This window comes from Sebastes umbrosus, chromosome 5 (genome assembly GCF_015220745.1).
Source record: "Sebastes umbrosus isolate fSebUmb1 chromosome 5, fSebUmb1.pri, whole genome shotgun sequence".
In the NCBI taxonomy this organism is placed as follows: Eukaryota; Metazoa; Chordata; class Actinopteri; order Perciformes; family Sebastidae; genus Sebastes; species Sebastes umbrosus.
In genome coordinates, this window is record NC_051273.1 from 23069813 (window position 1) to 23096147 (window position 26335).

Here is a 26335-nt window from a genome sequence, read left to right on the forward strand (position 1 = left end):
ACCTATTCCTAAACCTAACCAAGTAGTTTTGTTGCCTAAACCTAACCAAAGTAGTGTCCTGTGAAGACGGAAGTTTATTTTGAAAACATTGTATGCATGAAACGTGCAGAAATTAAACACGTGTTGCTGGATATTTGTAGGAGAACGCACAAAACAATTAGGACTTTTCATAAGATATCATATGAACCGTTGTATGCAGTCCGTTCTCGTTCCCAGGGCATCAAATACCGAGGCTTTGTCACGGCCGTTGTTCGATACCGCTGCTCAAGGCACCCTTTAGCGCCAGTATAAAACGCAACAGTAAACGCTCCGAGAAAGTGCGCTGGGAGTGTTGTGACGTAGTTTAAGTAGCGAAAAGAGACGCACCGGGCGGCGGGAAGGGAGGGGTGGTGGATGTGTCCAACAAACACAAGGCTTTCATCCAGGAGACCGCTGTTCGTGTCCCGTGTGTCACATTACATCAGCTGTTCGTTTGTGTCCCATGTTCACGACGTTCAGCGTCACTTTCACTGTACAAACGTTCTTAGTTTTAAGCCCAACAATGTAGTTCTTTCCGAAACCTAACTATAGTGGTTTTGATGCCGAAAATAAAGTGATGTCAAGTGGCGGTATGTGACGAGCTAGGATGAGAATGTGTTGTTGTATGAGGATACGTTGAGCACGACATACAAACAAACCCACTCATTAAAAACATTACTCCGTAACGCCACTAGTGGTTAAAAACTCCACAGGGTGCCTTTAAACTTCCACATAGTTAATCCCACCAGCAGCGAGTTGTAGAAGTATTTTTTTTACATTCAAATCATTTGATCGTATCCCCAAACTGTTTCTGGACAGATTCTGTCTATAGAAGACTAACAGTGACTGTTCAACTATTTCAAGTGAGTTGCCTTAAGGCGTTCAGGAAAATCACATCTTAATACCGAAATGTACTACGTTTTTTTATTGTAGCAGAGATAAGGCATCACTCTCTTTGTGACCCCCAACACCTTCTCATGTGTATTAATGTACTTTGTGTGTCACGCCTTGTTATAATCATCATGTACAGAATATTACTCAAGAGCACTTCACATAGTATGCAGTTACGTCCACCCACTCGGAGAAACCAGCGGAGTATCTGTGCTGAGATGAGCAGTATGTGTGTGTGTGTGTGTGCGTGTGTGTGTGTATGGGGGTTATTGCTCTCAATAATCTCAGAGGTCATTCTGTACTCCTGAAGTGAAGGCATAGTCATCCTTATTGCTGTCTCTGTCTGTCTCTCTTTCTCTCTCACACTTGCACACACACTCTCACACTCACTCACACACACTTTCTGTCCAATATGGTGAAGAGCATATTGCGATATCTAAATCTGTAACAAAGAGAGACAGTCAGATCTGGGGTCATCGCAGAGCCTTTGGTCTCAGAGTCCTCTCATCATCACTTCTTCCTCTCTCGTGTCATCCCTCCTCATGTTGTCTCACATCAGTCTGTCACACCTGCATGCCAGGCTTGCTTAGATCCCCGTTCCCCTGGTTCCCACCTCCTCCACCTCCTCCTCCTCCGCCCATCCCTCCCCTGTCGTCCTCGTCATCACTGTCCATATCCTCGCTCTTCCGTTTGGTGTAGCGCTCGTACAGCACCATGAGCACGCCCATCACCCAGGCCGACACCGTGCCGGCCGAGAAGATGACGAAGCCGATGGCGATGAAGAAGAGGTAGTCCCAGTAGCCCAGGCCTTGGTGGCAGTCCGCCCGCAGCTGCATGCCGACCTCCGCCATCCGCTGGCCCGCCAGCTCTGGGGGGCTGTGGCAAACCGTCTGGCCCTCGTCTGGAGGTGAAGGACAGAGAGAGGAAGGAGAGGAGAGAGGAGATTAATGAGGAAATGTGTATAAAAGAGAGCAGTGGCAGAGGATAATCAGTATATATGGTTGAAGATGAAGGGCAGAGTATCAGGAGAGGCACGGGAGGAAAAAATGTAATTACTCCAGAGGAAAAGGTGTGCAACACACACACACACACACACGCACGCACGCACACACACACACACACACACACACACACAAACAGCTGTTAACAATGCAGTGATAACCTTTGTGATAAATGATCCCGAGAGACTCCATAGATTTCCTCTGGGTAATGTAGGTCTTTGGTGTCTAGGACATGGCAACATTATTATGCTGCACACACACACACACACACACACACATGCGCGCTCACATACATGCACAGAAAGGTGACTAGTCTTGACTGCGAGGCTCTGACACATCCACCCTCCCACCCCCTCACACACATCATTATACACTAACAAATCACTCGGCAGCAGCGGAGAGATAAGGAGATGAGTGTTTTCCCTGACAAAACATCTGCCGCTCATAATGAGGAATATGATAATCAGCAGCTTCAGACCACACGGGGAGGACAGAAACTCTACGAGCCTTTTGAGCACCATGTAAAATACTGTTTATTTATGCCGTTTGATGCTTCGCCACAGAGAGGTCAAAGGTCAGGATCGGCTGCAGAAGACAACATCAGCGTATTTCTCAAGAGCTCCTCAGCGGCGAATAGTATCATGCTCATAGACTGTACATAGGAAGTGGACGCATACTTGCCAACCTTGAGACCTTATAAATAGGGAGGATTTCTCCCCCAGAAAAATTTGAGTTTCAGAAACTAAAGAATGGAAACAGCATAATAAGTACACTGTAATGGCATTTTTTAACATACATACTTTAAATTTTATGTTTAATTCTCAGGAAAGAATACAGAATAGTTCATCCCTCTGGTGTCAACTTGTGTGAGTATTTCTTTCTCTTAGTACTTCTTTCTCTCTCCGTACCTCACTCGCTGAAAGCACTTCAGATGCTTCAACGCGATAACGGCACCACTGCGCTCTGAAACCCGTTATTTCTAACAGCTTGCGTCGCGCCACGATGTTTTTTGCTGCGTCGAGCAAAGCCCGACTTTGCCCGCGAGCGCTGTTCATACCGAGTTGTGTCGCAAGCAGGTGTCTTCTGCCAGGAAACGACATTAGGGTGTAGCTGTAATGTTGTCCGGGTGGAAACAGTAGGGCTTATACACTGTACAGTGCCAGAAACAGGTTGAGATAACGAAAAGGTGTGAAAAATTGTCATAAATTGGGAGAAATACGGGAGAATTGTAAATTGTGACGCTGGGAATAAACCGGGAGAGGGCAATGAAAAACAGGAGTATGTAAGTATGAGTGAGTGAGTGAGTGAGTCAACCATTGGTTTGTGGACTACGATTTTAAAGCCTTGAGTTCAGCATTTTGGCCGTCACCATCTTGGTTTTTGGTGGTCGTGTCTAGATGGGAGCCCGTAAATTGCAAAATCTGATCTAAGATCTGCAAAACCTTGCAAAAACTCTCGCGAGACACGCTGCCCAACGATCTATCCTAACCTCCACTATTAAAGGTCAATGCCTAACCTTAACAATCTCGCGAGTTTCCCCAGTTTGTGGGCTCCCTTCTAGCCACTACCGTTTTTGGCCATAGCCATCTTGTTTTTTTGCAACCAGAAGTGGCACAAGAGGGCGGAGCTAAGTACAACCGAACGCATGTGACCTAAGAAGTTACAATTAACTTTCATGAACTGAAAACACGCTGTGAAAGGGTTAAAGTTGTAAGAAGAAAACACGGACAACTCCCAGACCGGACAACGTCATGGTAGTGACCTGTCAATCACAAGGTAGCCATGCCCTAAAGCATCCCCTGCTTTATGGTCTATTTAACTTTAAATGGGACCATAATTTACTAAATGAACATCATGCTGTATTGAAGAAGACTTGAAACTAGCGATTGAGACCATAAACTCATGTTTACAATGTTTACTGAGGTAATAAATCAAGTGAGAAGTAGGCTCATTTTCTCATAGACTTCTATACAATCTGACTTCTTTTTGCAACCAGAGGAGTCGCCCCCTGCTGGCTGTTAGAAAGAATGCAGGTTTAAGATACTTCAGCATTGACTTCACTTTTCAGAACAGGAGGGTGCCGCCTGCATGTTTTCATTCTGCTACAGCACCTTTGCAGCTTTAGCATATACAGTACTCGCACGTATATTAATTAGTATGAATGTTAAAAAGAGAAGCGAGGCTTGCTCTGTATGTATCTCAGAGATAAGAGAAGAGCACGATACAGAACGAGCTGTTTTCTATCGGTTCATCTGACTTCATCTCTGGTTACAAGCTAATTCCCATGCTCCTTCGCTCCCACCCTCCCTGCATGCTTAATAATTGCACTTGCAATCCCCCAAAAAGAGAAGTTGGGAACAAAGAGAGAGATGAGAGAGCCGAAAGAGAGATAGAAAGGCGGACTGAAACGAGACGAGGATAAGAGAGAGAGAGAGAGAAACAAAAAAAAGATGGATTGGAAAAAAAGGAGGAACAATTTGGAAATATTTGCATCCACACACACTCAAAGGAAGGACCAGATACAAGGAGTCTGACCTCAGGAGATGAGAGAGGATTGTATCTGGCTGCAGTCCTGTCCTCTGATGGATTATTGCTGTTAACAATGTTAATTAAACCGCACTCATCTACCAATAAAGCCAAAGGTCTGGACATGGAGATGAGTGATTGAGGGAGGATGACGAGAATAGTCAGATAGGATCTATACTTCTCTGACTAATACTGGCCGGGGCTTCGTGAGCAGTTAAAGGGAAAGCTGCAGCTAGAAGTTGTGAAACGATTATGAAAGCAAGGACTCAGAGTATCTGAACAGTACATACAGAACACATTAACTTAAATCCTTCCTCACAAATTCTTAAGCGCTTTATTCTCCTAATATCCACTGCAACCCCGAGATAACCCCGAGACAGATTGGTCTGGTGATTATTAGATTACTCCGGCTATATGTCTGCGAGGGTTAAAAATACTCCTTCAAACAACCTGGTGTTTTAACAAGGTTTTTACAAGCCTGAGGAGGAAAACGTCCACAACACATCTGCAGGGGTTTGATAAGGTTCTGGATCAATACCGAGTTATCGATCGCCTCACCGGGGGGCTTTGTCTCAGCTTTGAGGAGACAAGTTGTACTGATGCTGTCGAAGTGATGCTTTGTGACTATAAACTGTATGTAAAGATGGCATCCCAGTCTCCTAAATATTACTTTCCCATACAACTAAGTTGCATTCTCAATTACATTTGGAAGGAAACATATTTTGTTGCTGATTATGTTTGTCTTTTACGTATCACAAATACCTTTGTAAGTCTGCAGGCGGCCGCAGCGAGTGACGTAAGTACAACAAGCGACACGCAGAGCAGGTGACGTAGTATATCGAGCGACCATGAATGAATATACGTTGAATAAAAACGTTATTGAATAATTATGGTTATAACAAGCAAGAAAGTCCACTACTGGCGGGCGGGTCCAGGAAACATCGGACTGGAGAGGAGACTGGTGTTTGTGTCCCGCGTGAAACGTAGTAATTTATTGTGTTTTGTTTTTAGGTCATTTTAAACCAAACCATGATGTTTTTGTACAAAACCTAACCAAGTAGTTTTGCTGCGTTTTTGTTTTGCTTTACAACCTTAATCACATGTTTAAAAGTGTGTGTAAAAGTAAAAGTAAAAGTAAAAGTATGTTTCCCTCAAAACGTATTTCGGTTATGCAGTTTAGTTGTATGGGAACGTAATGTGGGAGATAGAGTTGAACGAGAGATGACATGACAGCACCCATTTTGTTGTGTCATTTGTACGCCATGTGGACGGTACTGACTGCATTGTAAATGCATCACCGTGAATATGCTCAGAGCCAGTGACGTATAGAATAAAAGATGAGAAAGACTGAAGCCGGAGACCGGTGTTTGAGACCTCATGTTACGTTGTTTCCGTACGTATTGTACTTAGTTTACGTACTTATTTTATGGCCAACCTTGACGTTTTTCAGAAACCTAACTAAGTGGTTTTGCCACTACCCTGCTGGTACTGTCATTTTCACGCCTCGGTGAGGCAAAACGTGGCACTGACACGCTGTCCTCTGGTGGGCAGGCGGATACCGGGTTGCAAGATGACAACTCCTGTATACCTACGGGATATTTTGGGTCATGTAACTCACAAGTTGCAAAACTCTCGCGAGATGGTTGAGAAGTCTCGCGATAGTTTTCACAGTTTTCGCAACTTGTGGGTTACCAACTAAACACGACCATTTTGGCTTCACTTTTGTACAGTGGGAGGTAGTGGGGACACGTTGTCCATCGATATATACAGTCTATGTTTGTGACATGACGGGGTGTGTACGGACACCCTGAGAAGTTATAACAGGTCAGGATTAAGCACACAGTCGACAGAATTACAGCGAGTGGATCAGGTATCTTATTTAGTGTCTGTGTTTATCTGACAGCTCTCCCTCCTGTCCAGGCAGAAACAGCAGGTGGGTTATTGAGTTAGCAGGCTGGAACATCATGCAAGCCGTTATGGTGATGAGTGATTATTGATGTGCTAAGATCACTGTGCAGTTATTCAGTAACGACAGATAAACCGAGGACGAACCAGGATGTGAAACACTCAGTCAGCAGACACGCTATATAGCTTAACCCAGTTTCCCTCAGTAGGAGGAAGGACATGCAGAGGCTTCCCCAAACTGTCACTTCCTATCCTCCCTCTCCCCATCTCCACTCACTTTCAGCACACTTCCTCAAGTAAAAGGCGGAATAACATATCACTCTACCTGATATTATTACAAATAATACAAAACAATCTGTGAAGTGGATCTTAATTCAAACGTAGGAGAGGATATACAGTGGTGGGTGGACAACGAGATCAACAAATTACAGTATAATACACCGGTATTATCATACAGCAGTTAACCTTCTGAAATGGGACTCATGGGTGATAATAACTGTTGAGATTGTAAAAATGAAGCAGGTACTTTCCTCCATTTAATCTGGAAACACTCTCTTTTGTTTCTTCTTTTTTGGAAAAGTATTGGTTGCATGAATCACTGCCACAATCTCCCCAGCTGTGTTTCCAAATAAGAACTTGGACTTTATTGCCGCTTCAAGGATTGTTCTCCACCACTGGAAGAGAAAATGTGCTGCCCTACTTTTGTTTTATTTATTTATGTTTTTTTGGTTTGTCTTATTTTATTTGCATGAGATGCTTTTCCGTGTTCGGTTGCGTTGTTGTTGTCTAGTCGTGAGAGGCTGGTTGGGTTAATGATCCCTGAGGAGGAGGAGCAGCTGTGGAGCCTGATTGTCCCTGATGAGGATCAGGTGAGTGAAGCCGATATCTACCTCTGGTTTCAGTGTTCAGATGCTGAGAGCTTCACTCTGTTGCTCCTTCTAGCTGTGTAGAGGTGTGTGTATCGCCAGAAGTTACCATATGAACCTATCTGCATGATTTGCTCACCGTTTTCTGTTTGCTCTGTTAGACTGGGGTCGGTCTGTGTGGCCTGAAGTGTCTTTTTCTTCAGTCAACTTCACTCACTGTTTCCAAGAGAGTTTATCCTCTAGTCAGCTGCTCGGCAGTGGTGTTTTAGTTTACTGTCTGAGTCCACTAATCTGAATATCAGGGCTGTCAATCCATTAAAATATTTAATCACGATTAATTGCATGATTTTCCATAGTTAATGGTGATTAGACGCAAATTAATCGCACATTTAAATCTGTTAAAAATGTACCTTATAAAGGGAGATTTGTCAAGTATTTAATACTCTTATCAACATGGGAGTGGCCAAATATGCGGCTTTATACAAATGTATGTATATATCTATTATTGGAAATCAATTAACAACACAAAACAATGACAAATATTGTCCAGAAACCCTCACAGGTACTGCACTTAGCATGAAAAATATGCTCAAATCATAACATGGCAAACTGCAGCCCAACAGGCAACAACAGCTGTCAGTGTGTCAGTGTGCTGACTTGACTACGACTTGCCCCAAACTGCATGTGATTATCATAAAGTGGGCATGTCTGTAAAGGGGAGACTCGTGGGTACCCATAGAACCCATTTTCATTCACATATCTTGAGGTCAGAGGACAAGGGACCCCTTTGAAAATGGCCATGCCAGTTTTTCCTCACCAAAATTTGGCGCAAGTTTGGAGCGTCATTTAACCTCCTTGTCGACAAGCTAGTATATGTTTCATATGATACCAGTATCTCATTCTAGCTTTAAAACTGACCTAAAAATCGCAAGTTGCGTTAATGCATTGAAGAAATTGGTGCCATTACGTTGCTGTCCTAGTTTCCTTTTTATATTATCTACATTAAGGACCCTGTCTTCTTTTTTAAATCGTGAGTTGAGCATGTTGGATCCTAATCTTCATATTTTGGAAAATAATACCAAAAAATAATTGCAAACAGTTAACTTCCTTATGCCTCTCTCTATTTCTTCCCCTCGCTGTGAAGCCCATCAGTTCCTCCGTCACTCTGTCACCATCTGTGACGGTCTGGCCTGGATGGCTGATCTGCTCAGTCTCGTTACCCTGCCAAGCTCGCCTCAGGACAGGTGTGAGGATTCTTGTGTGAGCAGTGAGGTTTCTGTCTATTACCTCTTACAATAATATAACATCCATAGCTGGATGCTGGAGTTACAATCAGTGAGTGCACACACACACACACACACACACACACGCACAGCAGACAGGTCCCTGAGGGTGTTTGGGTCTCATCTGTCCCTCCTCAGTCCCTGTAGCTGTTTCCTGCACCTTGTAATATTCAGACTTTGTCCACAGTTCTTGGCTGCGTGTCACTGCTGCCTGGTCTCCTCTCAAAGAAAAGCGTGATGAAAGCCAGGACAATTCTCTAAAACTACTTTCAACCAGAATTTGGCAGGTGAAGTTGAAGTTATAAAAAATGTTAACGCCCCGGTGAAACCTGTCTCTCACCCAAAGGTTGTTAGTCCTCTAGTTGTTGTTGTCCTGGAGACAATTTCTCTGACAGAAGACTCATTTTGGGCCGAAACTGATCTTCTGGGTTAGAACTGAGGTCAGTTAAGCCTTATTCTATTGATCAGTATCACCTATACCTATATTTCAATCATCAGATCTCACTTTGCCTTTATCTTAGTGACATTTTGCAGCACTTTATCCAAGTGTCCAATGTGGATGCGGTTGGTTAAAAACTGCATTTAAAAGATTTTACATGACAATATAGGAAGTCATTGTTGTAAAGGGAATCACTGATGCAGACTACTTCTTTTTAAAGCGAGACTACGGAACTTATATACCAGCAGCCGCTGCAGCTACACCTAAAATAGAAAACTATAATTTGTAAATAAGCCACGTAATCAACTCGAATGTAATCCATGTAATCGTGAGTCAGGAAGGGTGACGTAGTATAAAAAGTGCCAAAGTCCGCATAGGGAGGAGGTCAGAGTGGAAAGGTGGGTCTAAAAACACCAGACTTTCCTCCAAGAGACCGCTGTTTGTATCTCGTGTGTGAAACCAGAAGTCAACAAAGACTTATTTGTTACATAACTTCCATAGTTATGTTAGCCCAACCCACGATCTTTGTACCTAACCATGTAGTTCTGTTGCCTGAACACTACAAGGGCTTTCACAGATGCACTGATTGCTCGTGTTGTTGGACTTTTGTATGAAAACGCACGAAAAATAATAAAATATATATTTTTTTAAATATCATACAAACCGTTGTATGAGGATAAGTTTCTATTGTAACAGTAGCACAAGTGGAAATGTCATAGAGCCAGTGAACTGACTCAGCAATGTATGTCTTTAACTAAAGTTAGCGAACTTTAGCCCCCATAAGCTACTGGTCATACCAGACCAAGTGAGACTGTAGCAGTTGAACCACTGAGTGTTTTGTACTGTGCAGAGGTGCCTTTAAAAACTTATTTTTATTCTCACATACTATCATACACACCACAACGTAACTACATTTGACCTTTGCATTTAACCCATCCTAAGCATTAGGATCAGTGGGTTGCTGTAAAGCATCCGGAGAGCTACTTGGGGTTTACTGTCTCACTCAAGGGCACTTCGACATGCAGACAGGAGGAGCCGGGGATCAAACCCCAATCTTGTGATTGAAAGTCGACCCGCTCTACCCCCTTGAGCCACAGCCGCATTTTTACGGCTTATGAATTCAACTTATTATTTGTGAGAGTAAGATTGTGTTATCTCCAGTGGGCTACCTCCAGGTCTGAGAAGTGAAGCCAATGCTGAAGTGCCTTAAACTGTCATTCTTTCTAACAGCCAGCAGGGGGCGACTCCTCTGGTTGCAAAAAGAAGTCTGATTGCATAGAAGTCTATGAGAAAATGAGCCTACTTCTCACTTGATTTATTACCTCAGTAAACATTGTAAACATGAGTTTATGGTCTCAATCGCTAATTTCAAGTCTTCTTCAATACAGCATGATGTTCATTTAGTAAATTATGGTCCCATTTAGAGTCAGATAGACCATGAAGCAGGGGATGCTTTAGAGCATGGCTACCTTGTGATTGACTGGTCGTTACCGGTCTGGGAGTTGTCTGTGTTTTTTCTAACAACTTTTCACAATGTGTTTTCAGTTCATGAAAGGTAATTGTAACATTTTTGTCGCCTAAAAATGTATTTTTCAGTGTTCGGTTGTGTTTAGCTCCACCCTCTCGTGTCACTTCTGGTTGCAAAAAGCCAATATGGTGACGGCCAAAAAACCAAGATGGTGACAGCCAAAATGACAAACACGAGGCTTCAAAACGGCAGTCCACAGACCATTGGGTGACATCACGGTGACTACGTCCACTTCTTATATACAATCTATGGTTAACTCTTCTTTCAAAATCTCTCTTTGAGCCAAGCTATTCAGCTGTCAAACATAGGCTAATGTATTATTACTGTAACTTTGGCTGTACCAAGTTCAAGTGTTAACTGTGCAGCTGTATTTTGTGTACAGACATAAATGTCAGATTACAACTAAGTATTGGCAGATGATATATCAGGAGTATACAGCAGGTATACGGTTTGTTTTTGAGGAAAAGGCCTCTGAATTTCACACTGCAAATCTATTTTTCTTTGCTTCAGAACATTTGCGGCTTCATTTTAGAGAGAATTCACGACTGCCTCTTATAATCAGAGATAAGAGAAAATAATTTGAGTGTTACTGAAGAACAGAAGAAAAGGTGGCAGCCGGGATGATTCACTCTCTGCGTTCAGCCTCTCTTCACCGTCTGTTTTCTCTGTCACTCAGTGTTTTCTCACTCGTCCCATCACTCAGGCTGGGAAACCACTCAGACATCACTCTGGCAGAAAGCCCTTGACATTTTCAGTGTTTGTCGCAGGCCCGTTTCCTCAGTAAGGTGTGTTTTCGTGCGGCTGCTTTATGAGACACTTGTTTCGAAGATGCCGTTTGATTTAAAAACATGCAGTTTTGAAAATCTGTCTTTAAAATGTTTTTAAAAGAGCCCAGACTTCTTAATTGAGAGTTTGGACAGTGTCTGTGCCAGTGTTGGCCAACTTGAGCTGCAGTGTTCCCTTATTTCAACTCGCCTTGGCACCACTTATCCTATTCAGTATGCATAGAGAGAATTATAGCACTCATAAACTTCCTGTAAGTCTCTGCACTAATAATATCACGTCTTCACAAATTAGAAGAAGACGAGTTCCTCAGAAGCTAAACTAAAGGACATTTTCAGGTTAGAGAGTGTGTGTGCATGTATATGAGTAAGAAACTCAGAGATAAAGATGTGTGTGTGTCCTCTTTGTTCCTGCAGTCTGATTCAGTGGCTGCAGCCTTGAAGAATTCACACTTTTCTGCATGCATGCTGCACTGCAGTTTCCATATTCCTCCACCTTAAACAAGCGCCGGCTGGAAAATGCTGCAGCATAAGAGGGACGCAGGACGTTGCCCACTCTGCCCTCTCGTGATGAGACAATCTGCTCTGAACATTAATCTTTGGCAATTTCTTCTCTTGGCGTGCGCTTGTTAGTTGTCACTGCTGTCTGATCCCTGTTTTCTCCTCCAACAGCAGGACAGGACCAAGTGGCAACCTCAGTATCAAAGAAGTGAAGCCGATGCCAAAGTGCTTTAAACCTGCATTCTTTCTAACAGCCAGCAGGGGGCGACTCCTCTGGTTGCAAAAAGAAGTCTGATTGTATAGAAGTCTATGAGAAAATGAGCCTACTTCTCACTTGATTTATTACCTCAGTAAACATTGTAAACATGAGTTTATGGTCTCAAACGCTAGTTTCAAGTCTTCTTCAATACAGCATGATGTTCAATTAGTAAATTATGGTCCCATTTAGAGTCAAATAGACCATAAAGCAGGGGATGCTTTAGGGCGTGGCTACCTTGTGATTGACAGGTCGTTACCACAGCATTATCCGATGCGTGTTTTTGTCTTAGAGCTTTAACCATTTCACAGTGTGTTTTCAGTTCATGAAAGTTAATTATAACATTTTTGGTCACTTAAAAATGTGTCATTCAGAGTTCGGTTGTACGTAGCTCCACCCTCTCGTGTCACTTCTGGTTGCAAAAAAAACAACCCATTCTCACTCCCAACTGGTCAAATATTGCTGGTTGGTCAGTGCCCCTCGACATCAGAGACTGATGCACGGACCACTTGCTTTTCTTTTGGACGGAGCATGGACGACGTGTCAATATATGCTTGTTATATACATAGTGTCCTTTCAAAATAAACCTCCGTTTTCACAGGAAATTAGGTTTAGGAAACGGTCGTGGTTGATGTTAACTTCACTGACTAATGACTTACGCAACTCACGGGACTGGCGGTACCAACGAGTCACGTGACTAAAGACTGACGTGACAAAACAAGTCAATGTCACTTATCAAAAACCATGATGGCAACGGCCAAAATGTCGATCTCAAGGTTTCAAAACCAAGCCCCCCAGGAAGATGGCTGGGCTGTGAGGCAAATTTCCGTAGTGGCCAAACGGTGGTACGACAACTTCTACGTCCGTTACATGATGCCATTGGGCCCAAAAATACTTTTTCCCATACACTTACATTGGGAAAGAGACGCCTGTAACTCAGTGGATATTTTTTTTTTTTTTTAGGAAAATCAACTTCCCAGTGAACTATGAACACTTGAATCACCCTTATTTAAATCATTAGGTCATAAAAGTTGTAAAATGCACTAATAACCGAATCCAGAGTTATTTCTCTTCCTCCGTTCATGTGAATGAGATCCAGACCGAGGCTGAAGCGAGGGCTGGGAGGCGGGTTAAAGGAAACGCTACTGCGCCTGTTCTACGGGACCAATGGATGCGGAAGATCGCCGGATGATCCGGGTACTTTATCAGTCGGCAGTCGAGCCATTTTGGCTTCATGCACCACTGAGCAACTTTCATAGGAATGAATAGGAGCCTCCAACGCTGTATGCAGTTCTCTTTATACATCCATGTTCAAAACATCAGTCCACAAACCACGATGTCACGGTGACCGCGTCCACTTCTTATGTACAGTCTATGAGCAGGACGCAGAGCCTGGTGGTCACCTATCTGTCCTCGCCGTGCTAAGCCCTGTCGTGTTTCTGCTGTGCATGATGTCACCTTGTTATTGTAATATTACCAGGGTCGTGATCAGTGTGACACTATGAAGCATGCATCTGACCGGACACAAAGCCCCGCGGCTCTGTGACACACCACAGGCCAGAGGCTGTGAGGACAAAAATAGTACTCCAGGAAATAGAAATCAGAGGAATATATATACACACTTTACTTACTCACAGATACAACAGGGGCACAAAATACAGAAGATACAAGCAATACTGCAATACTTACATTTACAGCTACTTTGTATATAGCTTTACATTATGTTTTTACATTACAACTGCACCTTAGGTATTCCTTTCTACATTTTTTATTACTGTATTTATTTATGACTTGTGTACAGAGAGCCAATACAACTCAGAACGTGCAATATCTCACTGTTTTCATAGGTCAAGCAAATACATATTTTTCTAATTATTTTTTATATCTCTTTATTTTTCACTACTGTTTAATAGATGTTTATGCACCGTCACATTGCTATTTTAATTTTGTTGTACTCTGTGCAATGACAATAAAGGAATTCTATTCTATTTAAGTAAAAGTACTAATACCACAGTGCATAAATACTCTTTACAAGTAAAAGTCCTTGTAAGAGTACAAAAGTATTAGCAGCATCAAAATACACTTAAAGTACCAAAAATAAAAGTACCGTACTCATTATGCAGAATTGCCCATTTCAGAATAATATATATGTTGTATTACTGGATTATTATATATAATTATTGATTCATTAATGTGTTCATCACTTTAATGTTGCGGCTGGTAAATGTGGGGTTCATTTTAATTACTTTATATAGTGCCAGGTATCTTAAAGGGACTATTTGTAAGATTCAGAAATGCTGCTTAACAGCGACACCTGTGGCCTTGAAATCAACGAAAGTCAGCGTCGAGCTCGCGCTTGCTCGCTCTACATAGACGTGAACGAGCATCGCTCAAAACGGTGAGGCGACAGACGTCAGCTAAAACCACAATATCACTCTATATTTCAGCTGCTTGGCAGTAATGTTAGCTGACCAGACGAAGGTCTCTCCATGAATCAATGCTGATCCTAGTGTTGGCTTTTCCTGCTCAGCGCAGGCTTCAGCAGCGGGGCTCCTCAACGAGTTACGTTATCGCCTCCCGACCGCAGCCGGCAGCCGAAGACACCGGCACCCGGTCGGTAACGAGACGATAACGTAACACGTGGAGGAGCCCCGTCATTTCACAAGACACAGGAAACCTCTGTTGGTCTGGAGGAGCTGCAGCATTTATTTCTGCACAAACGTCCACTCTACATTCACTAGATATTCTCAGAGCTAAACTAACTCTTCTGCAGTCTGTAGTGAGCGCGCGTTCACATCTAAAGGTGGAGCGAGACAGCGAGGACGCGCGCGCTGTCTGAGTGAAGGAGAGCAGGCAGCGGAGACGAGGCTCTGGCCACACGCGAGCGCGCATATGCGAACGCGCATGTGTGCCGACCCGCTACATTTATACGCTTAAAAAGTTACAAACAGTCCCTTTAATCCATAATAATATATCATAATTTATTAGTTGATTTGCGGAGTAACTATTGTTGTCAAATAAATGCAGTGGACTAAAAAGAACAATATTTCCCTAAGAATGGTACTAGCGGCAGCACATCACCCCCAACCTCATCCACCTCCACTGGCTCCCGGTCAAGTCCCGCATAACCTACAAAAATCCTCCTCCTCACCTACAAATCCCTCAACGCCCTGGCTCCTCAGTACTTATCTGACCTCCTCCACCCTTACACACAGCCCCGGAACCTCAGATCCTCAGGCACGGGTCAGCTCTCCATCCATCACACAAAATAGAGCTCCGCAACACACCATCTCTGGACAGCTTCAAAAGACCTCTCAAAACCCACCTCTTCACCAAGGCCTATGGCCCCTAGCTACTGTTATGTTCCATTTGTTGTGTTTATTTATGTCTATGTTACAGCGTCCTTGGGTTTCTTGAAAGGCGCTATATAAATCCAAGTTATTATTATTATTATTATTAGAGTAGGAGTATAAAGTAAAATGAAATGGAAATACTCAAGTAAAATACAAGTACTTAAAAATGTTACTTAAGTACAGTACTTGAGTACATGTACTTAGTTACTTTTCACCACTGCACACAAGCAGAGCTTTCCAGGAAATGTGAATAATGTTTTTTCTCTTTATGCAATCCAGAGAGCATAAACGTTGGTGTTTATGTGTGTGCAGATATTTGTGTGTGTGAGTCGCTGCCACCGCTTCAGTGCGACGTGGTCTCCGTGTCAAATCATCTGCTGGTTTGTTTCCAGGCTTGGCGCTGACACACTGACAGAGAGCAGGGCTCGTCACCTCCCTGGAGGAGGAGCTAGTGTACATCGGGAGCGAGACGCCGCCGAAAAACATCGCTGACTCCTTTATGAACTTCACTCTGTTTTCCTCCGACACATAAAAGAGCAGCAGAATAACAATCTCTTCTCAGGCTTTTTTTTGGACTACGCTGTGAATGCAAACGCACCCGCAGACGCCAGCGGTCGACACAGTAATCAAAAACAGGTTCTGCATTTCATTTCATGTACACAGTATGTTCACATTACACACGACCTGACGGATCAGAGCTGCGAGGCAGAGAGCCCGTCCTGTGAGCCGGGAACAGAGCTATTTATAAGCAGATTAATTATGCCAATGCATATGCTAATCAGTATGGTTGTGGTCTCGTGTAGAGGGGGAGGTGAAGGCGATACACACAGGAGCTCAAGCATCGCTCCTGTGCAGGCACACTCTAGTTGACCTTGACCTCTGACCTCCCAGTGGAAGCTGGAAATAGGATCTGAGGTTTTATTTATGAATATGATCATAATGGGCACTGATGTCCTCACGCACGCTGCCGCCAAGAGAGCTTAGTACGCACAGATTTTGTGTTTTTCAGTTTCGTCCTGAAGTCGAGGTTACAACTGTTCAGACCAACTTTAGACCTGTGCAGCCCTCACGTTCATTTGAATGGAACCAGTCCAGCGACACAAATAACTCCAGCAAAACAACTCATTATCGTCTGGCAAAGAAGTCAAACCAGGTTTACTCACTCAGGAGACTCACAAGTCTCTAAACACTTCGCTCAACAAGAGACTGAAGACAATCTCCCTGGTTTTCGTTGCTAAAACTGAGTGGAAACAATTATAGAGTTTTAAAAAACCTGCATAGCAGAACCAATTCAAACTCTTTATTAGAAAGTATCTCACAAGTTGCGAAAACGGGCGAATACATGCGAAAATTCTTGAGACTCGCTCCCCGACGACGTATCCTAACCTTAACCATCTCGTGAGAGTTTCATAATTTGTGGGTTACCTACTATACAAGACCACCGGGGTGACATGCAGAAGTCGTGTGCTTGTAAACTCTGTCGTAGCAGAAACACAGAACTGTTGACGGCCAGTTAACGGCTCCAGAGTGTGACTCGCAGTCGCAGGTTTTATTCCTCCAGAATCCACGAGTCCCTCCGAGCTCTCTCACCCGGAGCATTTTATCCCCACGTGGCACCCCCGTACGTCACCACGGATGTAGATAAACAGTTGCGATTGGCCTGTCTATGGCGTTTAATTAGTATCAAAACCCGAAAGCGCACAGAACAATATCCGCGAGCGGAAAATCTTCCCAGATATTCCCATTGTGATATTTGGAGGAGTGGATGGTCACGTGTTATGTGCTCTATGATTGGACAACGGTGTCAACGTGTTCCTGAATTTTTCATGTTCTGCCTTTGCCTTCAGAGACTGTAGGTGTTTAAGGTGACCAATCAAAGGAGCGGACACATCAGCTACTGTCTATTCCATCCCGGCCTCCAAAGTCTCACAAGTCAACTTGACGAGCGAGCAAGTTGAACAGTTGCGAGTGCGTAGAGAGGGTCGAGCGAGCGCTCATCACAGCCCCGCGCTCGCGCGACTATATTTGTGCACGCGGAGCAGAAATTCACCCTCAGGAGGATGCTTTTCCGCTCGTGGATACCGTTCTGTGCGTGCGTGGGTTGTGATACTAATTAAACACCATACCTGTCCGAATCCAGGACATGTAGGGGGCCGTAGGTTTGTAAGCAGCAGTTCTTGCCGCCATTCTAACAACAACTTTGCATTTAGAAATCCCCAGACGTTTGGTAAGCGGAGATCCCCGGGTTGTCTGATACCTGCGAGGCTAAACCAGTCTAAACTTTTAACGACACATTACGCCATCTGGCAAGGTACTGCATTGACCAATCAAAGACATGTAAGTGCACATTCTTCGTAGTTTAACAAGAATGTCGTATTTCTACAGTTCACCTCATGATTGTTGCAACAAAAGATAAAATATTTGCCTTCAAGAGGACTCTCCAGAGTTGTAAAATCCTGTCTCTCCGTGTTATAAACACCCCCACCGACACAGTCCCTTGTGTTGTTTTAATGCAGATTTTGGTCTGAATGCCCGCTATAAAGTTAGATAGCCTAGGTAATGTCTATATTTCAGGTCCTAACAACATGTGGAAATATGTTTTTCTACAAGGTTATGAAGTTACTTGATCTGTCTCCACTATTTGAACTTTTCTTGTTAATAAAAATCACTTATTTTGCATTGCCTACCACACCTTTCCAAAACAAAATAATTATATTTCTTTTATTTTTTTTATTATTTGCATTTGCATTCTACGGCTTTTGACATATATCAATGTCTCTTTATTATATTTTCTTTGGTTCGCCTTTTGATTAGTTGTTACAGCCTGTGGTTTCAGTATAAAGATGTTGTTGTTTCATGCTAGAACTTGACACCTGACAAAGGTCAATGACCGAAACATAATAAAGTCAGTGCTGTCAGTGAGCGGGAACCCAAACTTCTCTTTCACATCTGGATCTGCTTTTTCTACACACCCGTCTACCAGATGTGCATTCGTCAACATTTAGTTTGAAATATAGACATTAAAATGAAATGTTGAAACAACGGTTACAGTTATAAAGTCAACCATATTTGAAAGACGACTGCTGGCTGGACGCCTGTGAGATGAGATGTTGAGACTTTTTAGGCCCCTCCTCTCTCAGCAAAACCGTTTAAACGCATCATACAGGGGTTGGCGAGGACTAAGAATAGCTGACCTTTTCTCCCATCACATCCACTAGGGCTGAATAACACACGCCTTCTGATTCCTCTCCTCTCAAATACGGCATTAGTCAGATTACCACCATCCTCCTTTCCATCACTTCTCCATAAGATCCCTTTTTCCTCTGGCGGAGGATGAGTGGCGAGAGAGAGAGAGAGCGAGAGAGCGAGAGAGAGAGAGATAGAAAGAGAGAGAGAGAGAGAGAGATAGAGAGAGAGAGAGAGAGAGTGAAGGTCAGATAGCAACAGCTCTCTCTCTCTCTTCCCTCTATCGCTCTTCTTATCAGTCGTCCTCTCTTTATCACCTCCCACTTTTCATTCCCACTCTGGCACGTTTAGCATTTATTCTTCCTTCAGCCTTTATCACTCCATTTCCCTTCTTCTTACGTCCTTCCATTTCTCTCAGTTTTGCTCTGTCATCTTCGCACTCTCCCCTCTCTTTTCCAATTTTATTCTCTTGGCTCGCACATCGGTCGGACGCACACACACAATCAGTCAGTCTCGTGCACGCAGACTCACACACCTGAGCTCCCTCCCCTCTGCCTCAGGTGATCACATCACTAACACACCCACACGAGCATCGCATCAATCTTGGTCTGGAGCTCACACCGCCAAACGCGCCGAGACATAAAAACATATACAGGCTACGCTACACAAGTAGGCCAGCTGAATTCGATATGCTTCTCCGCACCAGATGGGTCTGAGGAATCGTTCCAGCTGATAAATAATGTATCGTCTACCTGTATTAAATTGAATCGATGCCTCCTTGTCATAATGAATGTTTTAATGGATTTGAGTGACAGATCTGGGGCGCAGACGATTGGTAACTTCTTTGTGCTCTGCCTGTTTTTTTCTTTCACCCCTCTCTGTTGCAAGGTCCATCTTAATCGGTTTGCCCATTTTTTCAGCCCTTTCTGCCTTATCTCATCTCTTTGTCCTCTGTTCTTTTGTCACGCTATTCCAGTCCCTCTCATCTCATCTCGCAAGTGATCTAAGATTCACTTTCATTAAGGATAAATCAAGTTCAATTGGTGTAAAAACCCTCTCATCCCTCCCGTCTCTGAACCCACGGACCTCTATTTCTCTTTCTCTTTTTATGAATATTTAACTCTTGTCCTGTGCGTGGCCCTCTGCTTTGGCTCTTTGCCTCGGGTTTGTGAGCTGTCCAGGCCGCCGACGAGCCGCCAGAAGTACTTTCCCCCCAAACACCGGAGCCATAACAGCACCAACTCTGCCAGCCGGCCCGGGACAAGTCACTTACATTCTGTGTGTTAGGCTGAAGCGCTTGTCAAAATCGACCTCCGGCGAGTACAGCAGGTCGTCCGACAAGCTGAAATTCTATTACGACAAGAGAGGAAATGTTTCCAGGAGTATGGAGAACTGATGATGGAGAACATTACGCGTTAATGTAAAACTTGAATAATACCATCATCACAATAGACAAGGCAAGGTCAGAAAGGGTTGAATGCCAACTGGTAGCATTTATCTACAAGGAGCTGTAACAGTTCTAGTCTTCAAAGCCAAAGGAGACAATAAGAAGTCGAATCAGCTGCATCCAAACAAACTGCAAAGTGATAAAAAGCTAAAGTATTTAATATGTCAAGGGGATATGTTCATGATAATCTTGACATGTACCAAAGACAGACAAACAGTACTGACAAATATTCATAACAAACTTCTTTTCCTCTTTACTCTTTCCTTTAAGGCCCAAACACAGCAAGCCGACATCAAAGAACTAGCGGTGATGAAGGCCGACTGTTGCGTCGCCTCACGTTGCCTTTGTCTTGGCCGTCAAGTTGCACTTGAACACACCGCAAAGACTACAGCTGACGGGGTCCAAAGGCATCACGTGACTGACGCAGAAGTTGTAGTACCACTGTTTGGCCACTACAAACGTTTGCTTCAAAGCCCGGCGCTCTTCCCCCCTCCCCCCTCATATCGCCTACTGACTATAGCTAATTAAGTTCATATTTCTTTTTTTCCTCTTTCCATTAATTTTCATTCTCTTTTCATAACTTAATGAGATTTGTTACTGACCTCTTGAACTTGAACTTCCTTTTCAACATCATTTGTCTCACTAAAAAAAATGTGTTAAAGGTGCTAAATGCAAGATTGGGAGTATTTCTGTTGCCTCCGCAAGGCTCTCAACATGGCGACAGCTGAGCCGGCGGCTCGAAGCTAACGATGCTAACAGTTAAAACAGTGTTACCGCTGTAACCGCCTTATGAGAGCAGTGCAGAGCGGCGGCCGTGAGCTAGCCAGTAGGGGCACGCTCACATGTACGAACTTTAAAAGTACGCACGGCCGGCCCGGCCATGTCAACAAAACACAGAAGCTTTGATTACAACACACACAGAGGGACTTCATTCTCTGCTCAGGTAGACATTACTCCTCTTTATCTTTACATAGACAATAGTTGTTTGATGCTATATTAATGCATTAATATAGAGAACCTTTAATATTATTTTGCTGACCTCCTGCAGTTTAGATGGATGTGACATAGCAACCAGCGCACCAAGAGGCTCTGACCTCCACCAGCTCAGACCGAACATACTGAATGTCATTCAGAATATTTTCTCCGCTTTCTTTTTCCTCTCTTGCTTTTGCTGTTGAGACGTGCCCACTCTGTCTTTCTATCGCCTTCTCACTTCCTCCCTCTTGTTGTTTTTATACCTTATGGACAGACACAACGTAAATGCACCTGCTAACCTCGCTGCTTTGACTTTGAAGGCTGCCAGAGTCGAGCCATGAATGTCAACCTTTCTCAGTGACACATGCCAGACGCAGAGAGAGACTGAGTGACTTACTTAAACAAAAGAAAAGCCTATAACAAGACATTAAAACTGGAAATCAAATATAAGATTTTTCCAGCAATACTTCGTCTTATTAAAACCTAAACAATCATCAACAATATTAAAGGTTCCTGAATGAGTTACTGTGAAGATGTTGCACACAGACACACACACACTTGAATGCACCTGATTCATATTCAGACTGAGCCGTAGCGACAGCTGGAATCTCCGTACATTAGACTCACAGCCCTGCAGCCACATCGGAGGGCATTCATGACCACAGAAACACAATACACACACATACACACACACACACACACACACACACATGCTTACTTGACCCCATTCACTCTGTTGAACTGGTGACTGCAGTTGTTTATGAGCGCCATATTAATACGTCGATTTCTTGAGTGTGTGTTACAGTGATGTGTGTTTCCTGAGGGATTACAGTCCAAACTACTCTGGTCACATTTATAACTTTTAAAGTGTATTGTAACCGTAAATACCGGCCCGTTCTCATTCCCAGGGCGTCAAATACTGAGGCTTTGTCATGTCCGCACAAGGCACTCTTTAGCACCGATATGAAACGCACCAGGCGTTCCTTTAACTATAATGTAAACCCATCCGCAGCAACAGTAAACTCTCCGAGAAAGTGTGCCGGGAGTGTGATGAAGTAGTTTAAAGAGTGAAAAGAGACACAGGGCGGGAGGGGAGGTGGATGGGTCCAACAATCACAAGGCTTTCATCCAGGAGACCGCTGTTTGTGTCCCGTGCTTTAAAGCTGAAGTAGGCGAGATTGGAGCAAATCTGATTAAAAAAAGTTATTTTGATAAAACGGACGCTATATCGTGACAGTAGTACATGAAACAGGTACCGGGAAAAAATCATGTGCCTCTGTGTCCTCCGGTGCTCTTAACGGCATCTGCAAGATTTCACATACCGGAGGAAAACAAGCAGTAAGAGCTGATCTGAGGTCTGCTGTCCAGCTGCCGTCTATCAGAGCCGGCTGTCAATCACTTATGAACTCCGAACGGTCAAACTAGGCAGCGCTGATCAAATATGAATTATTATTATGTTACGCTAATGCCTATTTCTCTCCTCAAATGTTCTCAGAATCATCTTGTATTGTATGGTTTAGCTGTAAAATGAGAAAGTTTGTGAGACAGCAGCCATTGTGAAATCTGTTGAAGGAACGCCAAGTTCTGGTCACATGACCGGAGCACACCCAATATGAACGCTCTCTCAATGAAATGACATGTGATTGGTCAAAGTCTCCCATCACGGGCTAGATTTTCTAAAGCCTGAAAACTGAGCCACGAGGAGGAGCCAAGTCTAGTTTTCTCTCAGAACACTTGAATTACAATATGCTGAAAGGTTATTATGGATTTTTTGCCAAATAATGCCATAAATATACTGCCTACTGCTGCTTTAAGTCCAACTATCACGTTACAATCAGCTGTTTGTTCATGTCCCATGTTCACAACGTTCAGTGTCATTTTCACTGTACAAACATATAGTTTTAAGCCCAACCATGTATTTCTTTCCTAAACCTAAATAATGTTTTTTTTAGCCTGATCCTAAAGTGACGCCAAGGGGAACTATAGTGGTTTTGATGCAGAAAATAAAGTCACAAAGCAGCGGTATGTGACGAGTTGGGATGAAAACGTGTTGCAGCTGCAGCGATGATTTCAAACCAGGACAGGGCGAACAATAACTCAGCTGTGGGTGTGTTGTGTCACTTACAATTCAAAAGCCCTTTACTCAGATTCTTTTTGCAGAAATGTGTTTGTGTAAGGACTGGGGGATGAATAGCAGAGCAGAGTGTGTACAGTAAGTGTGCGTGTGTGCACCTGTGTGTGTACTTCAGTTAAGGTGGATAACAACTTTGGGGAGCCGCTGTCTTCAAGTGGCCTTCCTCTCGACGCTGCTTGTCTCTTACGGTAATCTCATTCCCCACCGGCCCCGGCCTCAGGGTCTCCCCTAACCTCCAGATCACACGCTGACTCACACACACTTAACTGGAGTGAGTCACACACACACACACACACACACACACACACACACATGCACGCTGTCCTTAATGGGAGCATAGGAGTCCAGCTTTTTTGAGCACCATCATTAACCATCTGGGCTGAAGGGCCAAAGCGTTCGACGGTGGGAGAGCCAGCACACAGGTGCACGCTGTGAGTGTGTGTGTGTGTGCAGATAGGAGAGGCTAGCCAGAAAAAAACAGGCACAAAAGGACACAATCATCCTCTCACCATTATCTCTGCCTTCAGGACCCAGAGAGGCAACGCAGTGAGATCAATGGGATGTACTGACAGCTATTATAAGAGAGGCCACGCTGTTACAAGACCAGTTCACCTGCTTAGGACTATAAGCTCCATTAACATTTAAGATCACCTGAGGTTATCCTCACTGAGAGAGGCCCATTGTTGATGATTTCTTAGGTCACTCTAACTCAGTTCCCCGCTGTTTAAATAACACACAAAGTCTGCTGATTTGTTGGGGGTAAACTTGAGACATTATTGAGACGTGAAGGGCAGTGTGAGGGGATTGTTTTGCAGAAGGGGGAGTAGGGGAACGATATCTTCAGATTGCTCTGACTCTGAGGTCAAACATTATACCTCTGGACTCTGAGTGTGTGTGTGTGATGGAGAGAGTCTGTGTGGGAGCGCACATGGAAGAGTGTGTCCTGCATACATATCCATAAGAATAATATAAGTGGCCCACCATCGGGGACTAAATTGACCAAGCGCCCACAATCAAATTATCTAAATGAGCTTATGTGACAACAACAAATGATGAGACCTTGGAGCGTCTTTGGCTCATATAGAGTCGTAGCAGAGGGACAGTTTGTTTACTGGCCAAAAATGAGAATCCCGCTTCTAGAGCCAAACTGACAAGAGACCACCTGCAAGAGGTCAAACTGCTGCCTCCTCAACAGGGACACAAAGGCCTGCATGAAACAGTTTGGCAAAGGATGCATGTTTTTACTGCTATTCTTGGCTGCAGAACAAGAACAATTTAGAGAATTTAATCATCTTTTTTATAAGTTTAGACCACCCTGCATGTTCTCTGTGCATGTGAAGGGATGCAATAACTATGTGTTGACTTCCTTTCACACTGCTTCCCTTCCTCACCTTGGAACTTGAAGCCCTCTATCTGCACCCAGAGGCAGAGGTCCTCCGTGTCACAGTCGCAGCTCCAGGGGTTTCCGCTTAGCCCCAAAGAGCGCAGAGCCGGCAGCGCGATCAGGCTGCTGATGTTCAGTGCCGTCAGGTTGTTCCGGCTCACGTCCAGCACCTGCAGAGCCATGTTCTCCGAGAAGGCGTCCGGGTGGATCTCCCCAAGACTTGGGTTATCCGTCAGCCGGAGCATCACCAGAGACGCCAGGGGCCCGAAAGTCCGGTCCTCGATCTGCAGCAAGATGTTGAACGACAAGTCCAGGTAGGCGAGTTTACGCAAATTCCCGAAGGTGGACTCGGAGATCTCAGCCAGGGAGTTGTTGCTGCAGTCCAGGTAGACCAGATCGGACAGGTAGTTGAGCTGCAGCGCCGGAAGGTCTCCGATGCGGTTGTTGGAGATGATGAGCTGCCGGGTCGCCAGAGGCAGGTCATTTGGGAACATGGTGAGCTCCTGTCCGGCGCACTGGACCACCAGCTGGTCGTCGCACACGCATCTGTCCGGACAGCCGGCCGTGAGAGCCGGGGACGGGGTCACCCCCATCACGAAGATGAAGAGGAAGAGGAGCCGGAGGGACTGGGCGCTGGGCTCGGGCAAAAGACGCATGACGAGGTCGCCCAGAGCGTCATGAACTCGGGCTGAGCTGGACCAGGACTCCCCGGCGCTCTCCGGGCATCCTGCATGGGTCTGAGGAGCTGAGGCGAGATGGCTGCTCTGAGTGTCCGGCTGTTGCTGCCTGGAAGCCCGGCTGCTGTTTATATCCAGCCTCCCTTTCCTCTCTCTCTCTCTCAGAAACACTATCGGTCACTCACTCACACTCACACGCACTCTGGCGCGCCAAGGACGTCGCCACCACCACGAGATGTCATCGTTCCAGAAGGTGACCAGAAGGGACCACGCTGCAGCTTACCGGACTTTGTGTCCACAGGAGCACTGGATGTTGCACCGATCACCTCCTTGGTGACTCATCTTTGTGAATGAGTTGTCTCCAGCTGAGCACGTTGTTTCTTTAGTTTCCAAACAAATGCCATGACGTGCAAAAAAATCCCCGAATCCTGTGCGTAAATATGTCCTTGACTGTGTTTGTGTCTGAGTGTCCAGCAGACAAAGTACCGTTTTTTCTCCTCCTCAGGAGCGCGATGGAGATGCAGATGGAGATGGAGATGCAGAGCGCGTCCTTCCACTTCTGCGCTCAGAGCCGCTCTGAGAGACTCTCTGCTGCTGATCCCACTCTCTCTCTCTCTCTCTCTCTCTCTCTCTCTCTCCCCCTGAGCGCCCTCCCTCTCCATGCACACACTGCAGCTCCTGCACACACACACACGAGTACTTTGTGTTTGTGTTGCGCGTGAGTTGGCACTGGTGGTGATTGCAAAGGTGACGTCACCAGGTGTTGCTCTCAGGAGAAAACCAGACGTCCAGTCAGAGTTACAGTCCACACAACACATACAACCACATCATCCTTTTTTCATCCATCATCCTCTTTTAAAAATATCAGCTTTTTATCCATCACCCTATTAAACACCATCCTTTTAGCCATCATTCTTTTACTTCTATCTATCTACCTATTTATATTTATTTTACTATATTTTATCTTATTTGTTTATCTTTTGTTTATTTGTTTTGCACAATTTAAGACTATACAACATAACAAAAAAAATAAATGAATAATATACAGTGCAGGAAGAGGCAAAAAACCCACTGGGTTTATCTGAAGCCTCCACCTAGAGACAAGATTAATATAAAGAAATAATAAATTACATAATAGTGATAACGAACAATTAGGACAAGATATATATAATAACAACAATAA

General features: G+C 44.3%; 1 protein-coding gene across 1 annotated transcript; it reads right to left on the bottom strand.

The window, feature by feature from the left end:
* Positions 1 to 578: 578 nt before the first annotated feature.
* LOC119488262 (leucine-rich repeat-containing protein 52-like) lies at positions 579 to 25773 on the bottom strand. The gene is made up of 2 exons (XM_037769758.1): positions 24483 to 25773; positions 579 to 1810 (listed from the first exon to the last, which is right to left on the bottom strand). The coding sequence occupies exons 1-2, from the start codon at positions 25129 to 25131 to the stop codon at positions 1473 to 1475; spliced, it is 987 nt and encodes a 328-aa protein (XP_037625686.1). The 5' UTR covers positions 25132 to 25773; the 3' UTR covers positions 579 to 1472.
* Between the last annotated feature and the right edge of the window lie 562 nt (positions 25774 to 26335).

Bases quoted from the DNA above. Each gene is read 5' to 3' on its own strand.
- LOC119488262 (XM_037769758.1), bottom strand. From the start codon at position 25,131: ATGCGTCTTTTGCCCGAGCCCAGCGCCCAGTCCCTCCGGCTCCTCTTC. The intron at 1,811-24,482 runs GTGAGGAAGGGA...CTTCACCTCCAG, and splicing joins AGAGGGCTTCAAGTTCCAAG to ACGAGGGCCAGACGGTTTGC.